This window comes from Canis lupus, chromosome 26 (genome assembly GCF_003254725.2).
Source record: "Canis lupus dingo isolate Sandy chromosome 26, ASM325472v2, whole genome shotgun sequence".
Lineage (NCBI taxonomy): Eukaryota > Metazoa > Chordata > Mammalia > Carnivora > Canidae > Canis > Canis lupus.
In genome coordinates, this window is record NC_064268.1 from 3,158,293 (window position 1) to 3,169,352 (window position 11,060).

General features: G+C 48.7%; 1 protein-coding gene across 1 annotated transcript in view; it reads left to right on the forward strand.

Moving 5' to 3' along the window:
- The window catches only part of SLC15A4 (solute carrier family 15 member 4), a 28,265-nt gene extending 23,200 nt beyond the window's left edge, over positions 1 to 5,065 (forward strand). Inside the window, exon 8 of the mRNA XM_025473586.2 lies at positions 4,073 to 5,065. Coding sequence (XP_025329371.1) covers positions 4,073 to 4,221 — 149 coding nt within the window. The 3' untranslated portion in view covers positions 4,222 to 5,065. The remainder of the gene's footprint in view (positions 1 to 4,072) is intronic.
- The last annotated feature ends 5,995 nt before the right edge of the window (positions 5,066 to 11,060 follow it).

Sequence of the window (11,060 nt, forward strand, 5' to 3'; positions counted from 1 at the left end):
ATTGGCCCTTGACTTCTGACAAGGTGGCTTCCAGCCCATCCATTGTGAGGTTCATCTCGACTTGTCAGGCATGGCACAGACATGGGGTTTAAGCTGGATCCTGTGTGTTAGTGTTATTTTCATAGCAGTGTCCTAGAACAGCCCCACACCATATCTCGTGGCACAAGGAGACCTGTCCTGTCCTTATTTTCACACCAGTGAGAAGAGGTTCAGTGAACCATGCCCGCAGCCCACTTGGCAAGAGGAGGATGCGGATGTGGGAAGTGCCCGGTGGGTCAGGCAGCTCCTCTCAGCTCCCTCCCACTGGGGATTTGGGGGGAGGATGGGACCAGGTAAGCCCCCACCCCCCACACCAGAATAAAATCTTCAGTAGAAGGAGTGGCAGGTGTCATCCTGGGCTCTTTGTGTGTCTCTCTGCACAGACTGTGCTCTTCCTGGCTCTGCTTTTCCACAGCTTCCTTTCTGTATATGGGTTCAGGTTGCTGATGAAGGAAGCAGGTAGATTTAGAGCATCCTGTGTAGTTACAGGAATGTGGTGTGGAGGAAGAGTCCCTGTTCTTACACCATTCCCTTCTGTACTTGTTCTCTCAGGAGGCCAAGTTTTCATGAACATCATCATTTAGATCTAGGATAATTCAGACTAAAGCACAGCAATCTTTTTCTTTTTTTAAGGATTTTTTTTTTAAGATTTTATTTATTTATTCATGAGACACAGAGAGAGATAGAGACATAGAGGGAGAAGGAGGCTCCTTGTGGAGAGCCTGATGCAGGACTCAATCCCAGGACCCCAGGATCACAACCTGGGCTAAAGTCGGACGTTCAACCACTGAGCCACCCAGGTGCCTAAGGATTTTTTTAAAGATTATTTTTTCTAGAGAGAGAAAATCCTCAAGCATATCCCATGTTGAGCAGGGAACACCCCCCCACACCCCAGTGCAGGGCTAAATCCCATGACCCTACGGTCACTACTTAAGCCAGAACTGAGTCAGACACTGAACCACTGAGCCCCCAGGCTCCCCTAAACACACCAGTCTTTTTTTTTTTTTTAAGGATTTTATTTATTTATTGATGAGAGAGAGAGAGAGAGAGAGGCAGAGACACAGGCAGAAGGAGAAGCAGGCTCCATGCAGGGAGCCTGACGTGGGACTGGATTCCGGGTCTCCAGGATCACGACACCCTAGGCTGAAGGAAGTGCTAAACTGCTGAGCCACCCAGGCTGCCCAAAGCACACCAGTCTTAAGCACAATTTGAAACATGTTTAATCCAGATCAGGATACAGGACATTTCAGGGGGCTTCCCTACGGCCTTCTGTACCCTGTCCACTCACCACATGTTCTGCAATGTCAAGCCCTGTGGACTCTGCTGATTTTGTGCTGCTGTGTCCTGCTCCATTCCACACGTCTGTGAATCATCCCCTGTAACTGCTTTCTTCTGAGGAGTAGCTGGTGGATGAGTCAGTCACAGTTCACTGATCTGATCTACTCTTGCTGGGTGTGATGTTTCCAGTTTGAGGCTGTCATGAGTAAAGCCGCTAAGGACCTTCTTGCACATATGTCTGGGGACATTGTGTGAGATTGTTGCTCCGGGGCCCAGGAGTCTGTCACCCAGAGTTTACTACCTTTAGGTCTGCGAAGAAGCCCAAGGAAGTACAGGGTGACTGCTTACAGGTAGTGAACTGGCTTCTGAATACCCTTCCTAATCCCACACAGGTCAACCCAAAGAGGGAAAACAGCGTGTAGTTCTCTTGGTATGCCAGCTTTGAGCTTCAGAAGTTCTGAAATGTATTTATTTGAGAGAGACTGAGTAGTGGGGAGGGGAAGAGGGAGCAGCAGACCCCACCCCCCCCAACGCTGTGCAGAGAGCCCAGTGGGGTGCTCAATCCCAGGGGAGCCCAGGATCATGACCTGAGCCAAAGGCAGACATTTAACCAACTGGCCACCTGGGTGCCCAAGCTTCACAACTTTTAAATGACTCCTTAATTTGGGGAGATGCACATTTCAGTATCAGTGCGTAGAATGACGTCATTATTATCCTAACAGCAATCTCCTCTGGTAGCACGGAGCTAACACAGCAGTGGTGACAGTGTACCCTGGGCTCCACGGGGTGTGCAGGCCTCCCAGTACCTGAGACAGAGCCCAGCACACAGTAGGGGCTCAGTCACCGTTTTTTTTGTTTTGTTTTGTTTTTGTTTTTGATCAGTCACCATTCTTAACTATCTGTTGTAGATGGTCTGCTAGAAATTTGGGTATTACCAGATCCCTTCCCAAACCAATCCATGTGGGAAGTCACTGTTTTCTGCAGCCTGCTTGAGCGCTTGTACAAATGTGTGTTATATAGATCCTTAATTGTGCTTACAAATACAAGCACCATAAAACACTGGCCATTAGTACTTGTTCAGACACAGAAGGGAAGTTCCAGAGTAACCCAGACAAATGGAAGCCTCGATTTTTAAATTAAGCGAATCAGAGAGCTGCATGTGATACACGTGAGAGAGAACAGCTTTCTCTGGAGACACTGCTGACCAATACATCTCTTTGCTCATCTGTCAAGAAATGTGTCAGCCTTTTCAGTTGGTGACAAATGGTGTAAATGGTAGGACACCTGTGGGCCATGGCGATGGGGGTCAGGCTTTGTAGGGAGCTCAGGGCGATGTGCTGTGAGTGGCTCTGAATGCTTCAATACAAACATCGTATTTCAATACATTCTTACTTCTCCACATTGAGTGGTTGTGGTAAGTGGTGCCTTGAAAACTCGGTTCTCCATCAGAAAGCCTCCCAGTTTACAGACCTGACGGTCCTGGACCCACATGTACAGTGAGGATGGTAACAGGCAGGCGACAGTACAGCCTTAGTGCGTCCTGGGTCCAGTGTTGGGTATGTTACCTGCACATTTGGCCCTCACGATAACACTGTCTGCTAGCTGCTATGTTTTCCCCGTTTCACAGATGGAGAAACAGCCCAGATACAGCAGGCCTCTTGGCTTTGAGCTTTGTTGGTTGAGCTTCAGGGTCTGTGACTCTAACCTCTTCAGCCTAGTTGGGGTGTATTGGGAGCTAAACGGAACAGTGTGTGTGTGAAAAAGGCCATGCTTAGTGCTTGGGCCAAAGTCAAGCATTCAGTAGGTTAGCTGCTGAGATGAAGTGTGTCCCTGTATCACCCTGAGGATGCTAAAACCTGAACATTTTGGAGAAGAGTTTTAAAAACACACTATCTACATGTAGTATGTGGAGTGTATGTCAGCTACCCGCCCTAGCTTGTGAAAGACACGTGTGTTGGAGGGTGCTCACTATACCTGAATTACTGAATGGCACAAGGCATCCAGAACTCCTGACTGGACATGGCATCTGAGCTGTATCGAAGTGTGGTGTTGATAAGGATCCAGATTCTAGACCCGAGCCGTGGAGAACATGGCTTTCAGGATCGGCATGAGGATGGCCTCCTTGGAACAGCTGTCCATGCTAGGCCAGCTGTCAGTCCTAAAGGGGAGGGAGCTGCTGGAAAAGACGAAACACCATCCCGTCCAGTGTTTGCTTCTAGGGTGGGGGCAGGAACACAGTGGGGTGGTTTTTTCACTTTCCCCAAACTTTCTGCACTGGAAAATTTTAAGGAGAAAAAAAAAAAGACTTTCTCCACATGATTTCAGTTGTGGCCAGTGGACGCTCACCTCATTTACCTCCTCAGATTCTCTTCAGCCCATTGCATGGATTCTCTGGGGGATGTGGTCAGAAATAGGCTTTGTTACTGCATTCCCGTGGCCAGGGGCTTTGTCCTCATCCCTTTGTCGTCCAGCGGGGAGACGTTTGAGGAGCAGGGAGCGCGGTTCATGCCAGAGACTGCGGTCCAGAGCCTGGGGTAGACACACAGCTGGCTTCAGAGTGACTTTTGCTGTGGTTTTAGAAACAAAATACTTGTGTGTTTTGAATTACAAAGATATAATTTTTTTTTCATTTCCTTTCTTTTTTAATAACTGCAGTTAAAAATCACCCTGACCTTGATAGGAACCAAACATAATAGATAAAATCTTGAGAAGTCCCTAAGTGCAGCTGATGTGTTTCTCTCTTGTGTCTTCGTAGGCAATATCAATGGCTGCCATCTGAACTACTACTTCTTTCTCCTGGCTGCGATTCAGGGAGCCACCCTCCTGCTTTTCCTGATTGTTTCTGTGAGGTACGACCGGCAACGGTCACGGGCAAATGGGGCACCTGCCAGCAGGAGGACCTGATACCCCCGAGGCCATGTCTGGTGGACCGTAGGTGGCCATGCACCAAGCAGGAGATGCTTCTCCACCTTCCTGACCGTGCACATGGGGCACCTAGACTGTTTGTCGTGTTCTCCCAGATGAGCTGGGTAAGTGCCTTCCTGTGGTCTCCCATCACACGGGGCCCCCTGGAGCAGACGCGAAGCTCCTCAACAGAAGCTGTGGCGAGGTGATAGGGGCTCGAGGAGACTGCGAGTGTGTTGGTCGGTGTCTTCCCATGTTAGACGAGGGTGACCATTCCCTCCCTGCAGACAGGATGATCTCACTTTTTTTTCCCCCTTTTTCATTAATAAACATCTTATCTTGAGAAATAGGAGGGCTTTTTAAGAGATAAAAATGTAATCTGATGCTGCAGAGATTTTGTGTGAAGGTCTCTCATAAGCCACCAATCTTGCCACTGCTGGCTTGTCAGAGCAGGCTGGTACTGAGCGTATTTCATCTGCTGCTTCAGAAATGACTTACCTTTTCAACTCTTGATGTTGAATTTTTTTCTTAAGAGCTTGCATCAGGACCTATTTAAGACCATGTGTCCTAACTAAGCTACAAAGCAACTTACAGGGTATTTTAAACCTTGCTTAGTCTGTCCTTCTGTGACATTTCCTTTTGGACGCCATTGAGCTTGAAGACCAGTCATGGAGAAATGTTACCTTACTTTGAACAGATTTAGTGTCATTCAAGACCGTTGGCAGTGTTAAACGTTACCTGTGAACTTCAACTGTGTGATAGTCACCGGCTTTTGTATTGTTCTCTTACATGGATGTGGGGGTTCTAATTTTGTCAAATAAACTGTTCTTTATCTGTTGCTGTATTTTTGGTATAACTTTATTATGAAAAGTCCCTCAAATGTGAGACCCATTAACTACTTCTCTTTGTGGTTTGTACCTGGTTTCCCTTTTTTGGCTTTGGACGTTATAGGGGTTCATAAACTGCCACGTGGGAGGTGCAGTTTCTTGAATCAAAAATTGACAAGAATTATAATACCCGCTCTTGTCACAGCTCTTTGATTTTTCCAACGTAGTGATTCTTAAGCCTGCTCTGTATTAAAATACAGTTTTATACCTGGAGGAAAAAATGAACACAAAACCCCTGCTCTGTTGTTTGTACGTAATAGAAAGTATGGAAAACCATAAGGAAGTCCTCTGACTGGTGGAGTTCAGGCAGAGCAAAGACAGATGACCAAGTTGTCAGTGGGGCTGACGGTGTGAGTCTGGGGTGAAAAGCACCACTCTCAGAAATAGTGTCCACTAGAGATATAGTTTATGTCTTCAGGATATACTGAAAACTGTTAACCCATACTGTTAACCCATTGAAGGAAGTGGCGGGGAAAGGGAAGAGAGGGTTGGGTGATGGGGACAGGCGGTCCCTACCCCGTCCACTTGACAGTGTTTACGCCCTGGACACATGTCCTGTGACCATCCCTGGATCTGTCCAGACCATCCAGGAAAGTCTCCCCAGGTCATTGGAGGACTGACAAAGCAGTCAGAAGGACAGCCTTAGAGTCTGTCTCAGCTGAATTAGGTTGTAGGTGATCGGCTTCACCCTATGGCGCTAAGCAGTAATAGATGAAAAAAATATATACAAAACCAATATCCTGTCGTGGGAGACTTTAGAAATGCTGTACCCTGAAGATGGGATATGTCTTTAGCTCATTGGTGTCAGCCTCAGAGGGCCAACGCTCATGCTCCATTTGAAGACGCTCCCGCCTGCCTTATCTGTTGAGGGTGTGCCAGGTGGGGCTCTTCATTTCTCCCCAGTATCTGGGGCAGACTCGTAGAGGTTTTAATAAGACGGAGCTTTCCCACACGAGCTTGGGGGAACAGAACCTTGTTTTGGTTTCAAAGGGACCTGTGAAGCCTGTCCATGACGTTCAGGTATGGCCCAGTCGGTATGTCCTGCTGTCTCTCTGGGACCTGGGGAGGTGGGGGATGGTGTCCAGTGGAGCATCCTGCCACCTCACTGGGCAGAGGTTGAGACACCCCTTGTCAGTGGATGGGAACACATGGTCCTTTATGTGACCTCGCAAGACTGCAGTGGCCCCCACTGGCTGCCAGATTCTCTGAAATCTGATACCAGAGTGTTCCATTGGTGCAGAATGACCCCATCACTTAAAAATCAAAGTGCATTTAAGAGGAACACAGTGCTGTCAGAACCTGAGATTGCTGTGTACACCATGTGATTCACTGTTATTAAAATAGGCCCAGTATTGTAGGGGCGCTTTCCAGTTGAATGAAGTCATTAGAGCAGATGCTTTAGAATGTTTAACACCTTGCTCTTTTGGAAACAGGGCCTTTTTGAGGAAACAGGGTGCCTGATTGAAACAACATATTAAGTGAGAAGTACAAACTAGAGAGCAAAGGGGGAAAATAGTCAATGAGACAACGCCACATAACTGAAAAATCAGCGTTTGCTAATTTTCAGATCGGCCGCAAGCCCACGGCTCCTTGGCAGGGAAGCCAGCGTGGTGTTAGCTGGGGGTTACATCTGTCCTACACACTTTACCCAGCCCTCCAAACCAGCATTGCTCTGTGGAGCTTCCGCGTCACAGAGTCACAGGCTCCCGGAGGGCAGGGAAGGGACCTTGCAGGAACCCTGTCCTTTCTCCTCTATGCCCTGCTGATTTTCCAGAGACTTCAGGACCCAGCAAAACGGGCCAGATCAGGAGCCAAGGAGGTGACAGACTGCCTTGCGTTTTTGAGAAGTGCACGGTCAGCCTCTTGGCCTGCAGGACTCCACCGTTTGCAACCTGCCACTGGCACAGCCTCCACCACCTTCCCTAACTGCTGGCAGGCCCAGGGCCAGCTGCCCTCAGCACTTGTTCCTAAAATCAGATCAGCATCTCAGTCACTAGTAACGCGTATGGAGTTCAAGCTTGGAGACCTCCCTGGACATGTCCATCAGGGCTCTCCACCTGACTGCTGACTCCTTGGGGCTGGAGATCCATGTTCGGAGTCATCTGTGGGGAGGTGATGCTTGATGCCTGAGCCTCCCTGAGAAGGATCCAACCCTGGCTGCTCCCAGGACCTGAGGTCAAGGAGGTGAGGGTGGAGGAGTGTTTCCTGGAGAGAGAGCGTCTGCCCCACATCCCTGCCAAGTGGGATGACCGCCTTCTGCGGAGCGGTGAGCCCAGCTGCAGGGCATTGGCTGTGCAGGTGGACAAGGTACCCACTTGCCCTGAAGGGACCCAGAGGAGGGGGCTTGTAGCACGGGCTGTGGGGGCAGAGGTGGTCCTCCATTCTGTCCCTCCCTTCTTTCCATTTCTGTCTTCTCTCTCTCCCGGCCCTCCTCCTTCCTCCGAGAGTACCAGGCAAAGGGAGGTCTTTGTGGTCATTCTAACTCTTACAGAATGGAGAATCAGAAGCTTTAGGAGATTTCAGCTTCTATATGAGGGGATATGTGGGATGTGGCAGAGTGCTGGACACCAAAGTGATGTCCTCCCTGCCTCAGGTGGGCAGGACTCTGGTCCCCTGAGAGGGAAGAAGAGTCAAGGTGGGAATGTTTGGAGGCCCCTTGCATGTGGCAGGACATAAACCTGCACACAGGAGCCCCGGTATGTAGAGGATACTGCCTCTGTGTCCTCAACTCTGTTAGCAGAAGCCTAAGCAGAAATGCAAGGGATGGAGAAGGGTGCTAAAAACACTGGGTGCTGCCCACAGGTGTGCATGCAGGGCCAGGTGGGCCCTGTGAGACATGCAGCCATGAGGGTGTGAAGCCTGGACCCTGCTTGTAGTAGACCCCCCCCCCCCCTTGGTATCTGTCCTGGCAGAGAAATAACTGGCTGCGGTACCGGAGTGAATGGTGTCCCCCAAAAGTCACGTCCACCCAGAGCCTGTGATTGTGGCCTTACTGGAAATAGGATCTTTGCAGGTGGAATCAAGATGTCACTCTGGAGTTAGGTGGGCCCTGAATCTAGTACAACTGGCATCCTCATGAGCAGCGAGCACCAGGGAGGCATCCAAAGAACCATTAGCACAGACTGGAGAGACATCTCTACAAGCCACGGGAGGCCGATGGTGACCAGCAGCACCAAAGGCAGGAAGGGCTCTCCTCCAGAGTGTGAGGGGGGGGGGGGATTTCTGTAGTTCCAGACCCCCCACTGTGTGGGACTTTGCCCTGAGCACAACAGCTTCCTGGGGCCCTGGGGCCGCCCTGATGCTGGTCCACCACCTGGGTGGATCAGCACACTGGAGACGAATCCCCTGATGGTTCTGCAGCCTAGAAATCTCTCAGAGCCAGCTAGTTGGTGCCTGTATGGCCATGTTCACAGGTTTAGGTGTTTGCATGTGCCGCTACTCTGCCTGCCACAGTGGCTTGCCGGCAACCCAGATTCCAGAAGGTCGAAGCCACTGTGTGAGGCTCTGACATGTCCCAGGAGAAGTTCCTAATCCATCAAAGGTACTTGCACACACACACTCGGTGAAATGCTACCATCACTCCCTCTAGGTCCACTGGTGCTAATAGCCAGCAAAATTAAAGATATCGTGACAGATCCAGACATGAATTTTTATGCTTTATATTATCACATACATTCACATGGTACAGATGTGGACATGAACCAACTAGCATATGTGAGAAACTGAATTAGGAAGAACATGGGTTCTCCCATGAATCCGATACTGTCAGGCCCCCCAGATGCCGAGCACGGCGCACCAGCCAGAAAACACGCACAGTCATGTCAACTTCTCGATTTTGATCCAGGACTCTTGATTTTTTTTTTTTTTTTTTACATCCTGAGCACAAAAGTGGTATGTTCCCAAAGTCAAGAAAATTACAACAGGCCATTTATATCAATTGATAGTTAAACATTTACTCTGCTTATTAAGGCAGATTAAACCGCTTTATTACCCTCACTGCTCCAACTAGAATCTTGTCTCTGCCAGGCAGAATGCTCATCCGTACGGCTGCTCTTCGTGTTCTCAACGCAATTTAAAATCCATCAGGGAAGTGGGAAAGAGGAGCTCTGGGGCTGTCACCAGGGGACATCTTTGAAGCAGAAATGTGCTGAGATGGTAAAGGCTTTGCCGCCCTCACTGCCCTTCTTGGGGCGGGGCTTGGCCTCCACCTGGAACCTGCTGTGAGAGGAAGAGTGTCACTGCCCCCGCGACCCCCCCCCCCACTCCCACTGCCTGACATTTTAAGTGAACAGGTGCACATGGGACAGCCGGCCTGTGGCTTGCACACAGCAGTGAAGGTTAGAAATCGTGGCACATGGCCCTTAAGGTGGCTTCTTAGAGATAATTAGTTTTCTTGGGTGCCAGCAATAGATGAGTTTTTTCTCCATTCTGTTAACTGTAGGCTAAAATTCAGATCGGCATTGTCATAGGCTAAATAATCTCCACCCACCATCCTGAAAGATATCTGCGTTCTAATCCCTGGAACCTGTGAATATGTTTCCTTTACGTGGCAAAGGGGACTTTGCAGATGTGATCAAGTTCAGGATTTTGAGATGTAGGAGTTATTCTGGATTGTCTGGGGAGATTTGGAATCACAGGGTCCTTATAAGTGAAGAAGGGAAGCAGGAGATTCAGAATCAGAAGTGAGGACAGAAGTAGAGGGCAGAGTCATGCCACTGGTGGTTTGGAAGATGGAGGGAGGGGCCACAAGCTCCTTGCTCTGCAATACTCAACCTCACTGTCCTCACCCTAATCCTGGCCCTGCTGTTCAGGTCCACCCACTTTCTCAGTCCACAGGGTATAACATGTGCAGCACTCCCCAGAAGCCCAGCAAAATCTTTTGACTGCTTTGACTAATTGCAAATGGGTGATTTATCTAAAGAAACCTCAGTTCACCAGAATTTACAGTCTCACTGCTACATGAGTCCTTTGTCGATCCTGGAGCTGGAAAGGATGGACATCCTTCAGGCATGATCACAGGAGCCTCCAAGTAGATTTATGCTTGCCATTTTAAATTTTAAACTCAAACCAAGCTAGTTAGACCCAGAGGACTACTTGCTTACTGCTCTTCAGGGCTCAGATATTTCAAAGACATAAACCAAACTGTGGAGTTCAGCAGTTTGCTAACATCCCAGACACCACATAAAGTGCAGATTTTCATTCACAGTGAGTCGTGATGCTTTTGGAAACAAGAAAGTCAGAGGAGACTTGGACCATTAGTGTGGATCAAATGTCACATTCATCTGTCACTCCTATCATTCATCCATTCAACAAATACCTCTGAGCTACTTGGATCTATTTTAAATTCGGGGGGGGGCAGCTAGGAATAGAACAAAGTCCCAGCTCTTCTGGAGCTCATGTTATATTGAAGGAGACAAACAGTAAACATGTAGGCAAACAATAACATGTCTGAAAGTGTAAGGTCTGTGGTGAAAACAATATAAGATGATAGTGTAGCATGATCCCCTCTGGTGAGGCAGTTAATGCAGAGCAAGACTTGGAGAAGGCGGGCAGCCCCGGTGGCGCAGCGATTTAGCGCCGCCTGCAGCCCAGGGCGTGATCCTGGGGACCAGGATTGAGTCCCATGTCAGGCTCTCTGCATGGAGCCTGCTTCTCCCTCTGCCTGTGTCGCTGCCTCTGTGTGTGTGTGTCTCTATGAATAAATAATAAATAAATAAATAATAAATAAACAATAAGTAAATAATCAATCTAAAAAAAAAAAAAAAAAGACTTGGAGAAGGCCACTTGCCTGTAGACCCCTGCCCCTTCTTGTCAACTAAGCCCATTAGGATCTGCCAGTTCTTGTTTGTCCTGCCATCTAGTGGCTAAAAATGGAACCGCAGGTGATTTTCAAAGCCTAATGAATTTTTTGAGTGCCTCTACAGTCTAGGAGCTAGTAGATAAATAAATCCT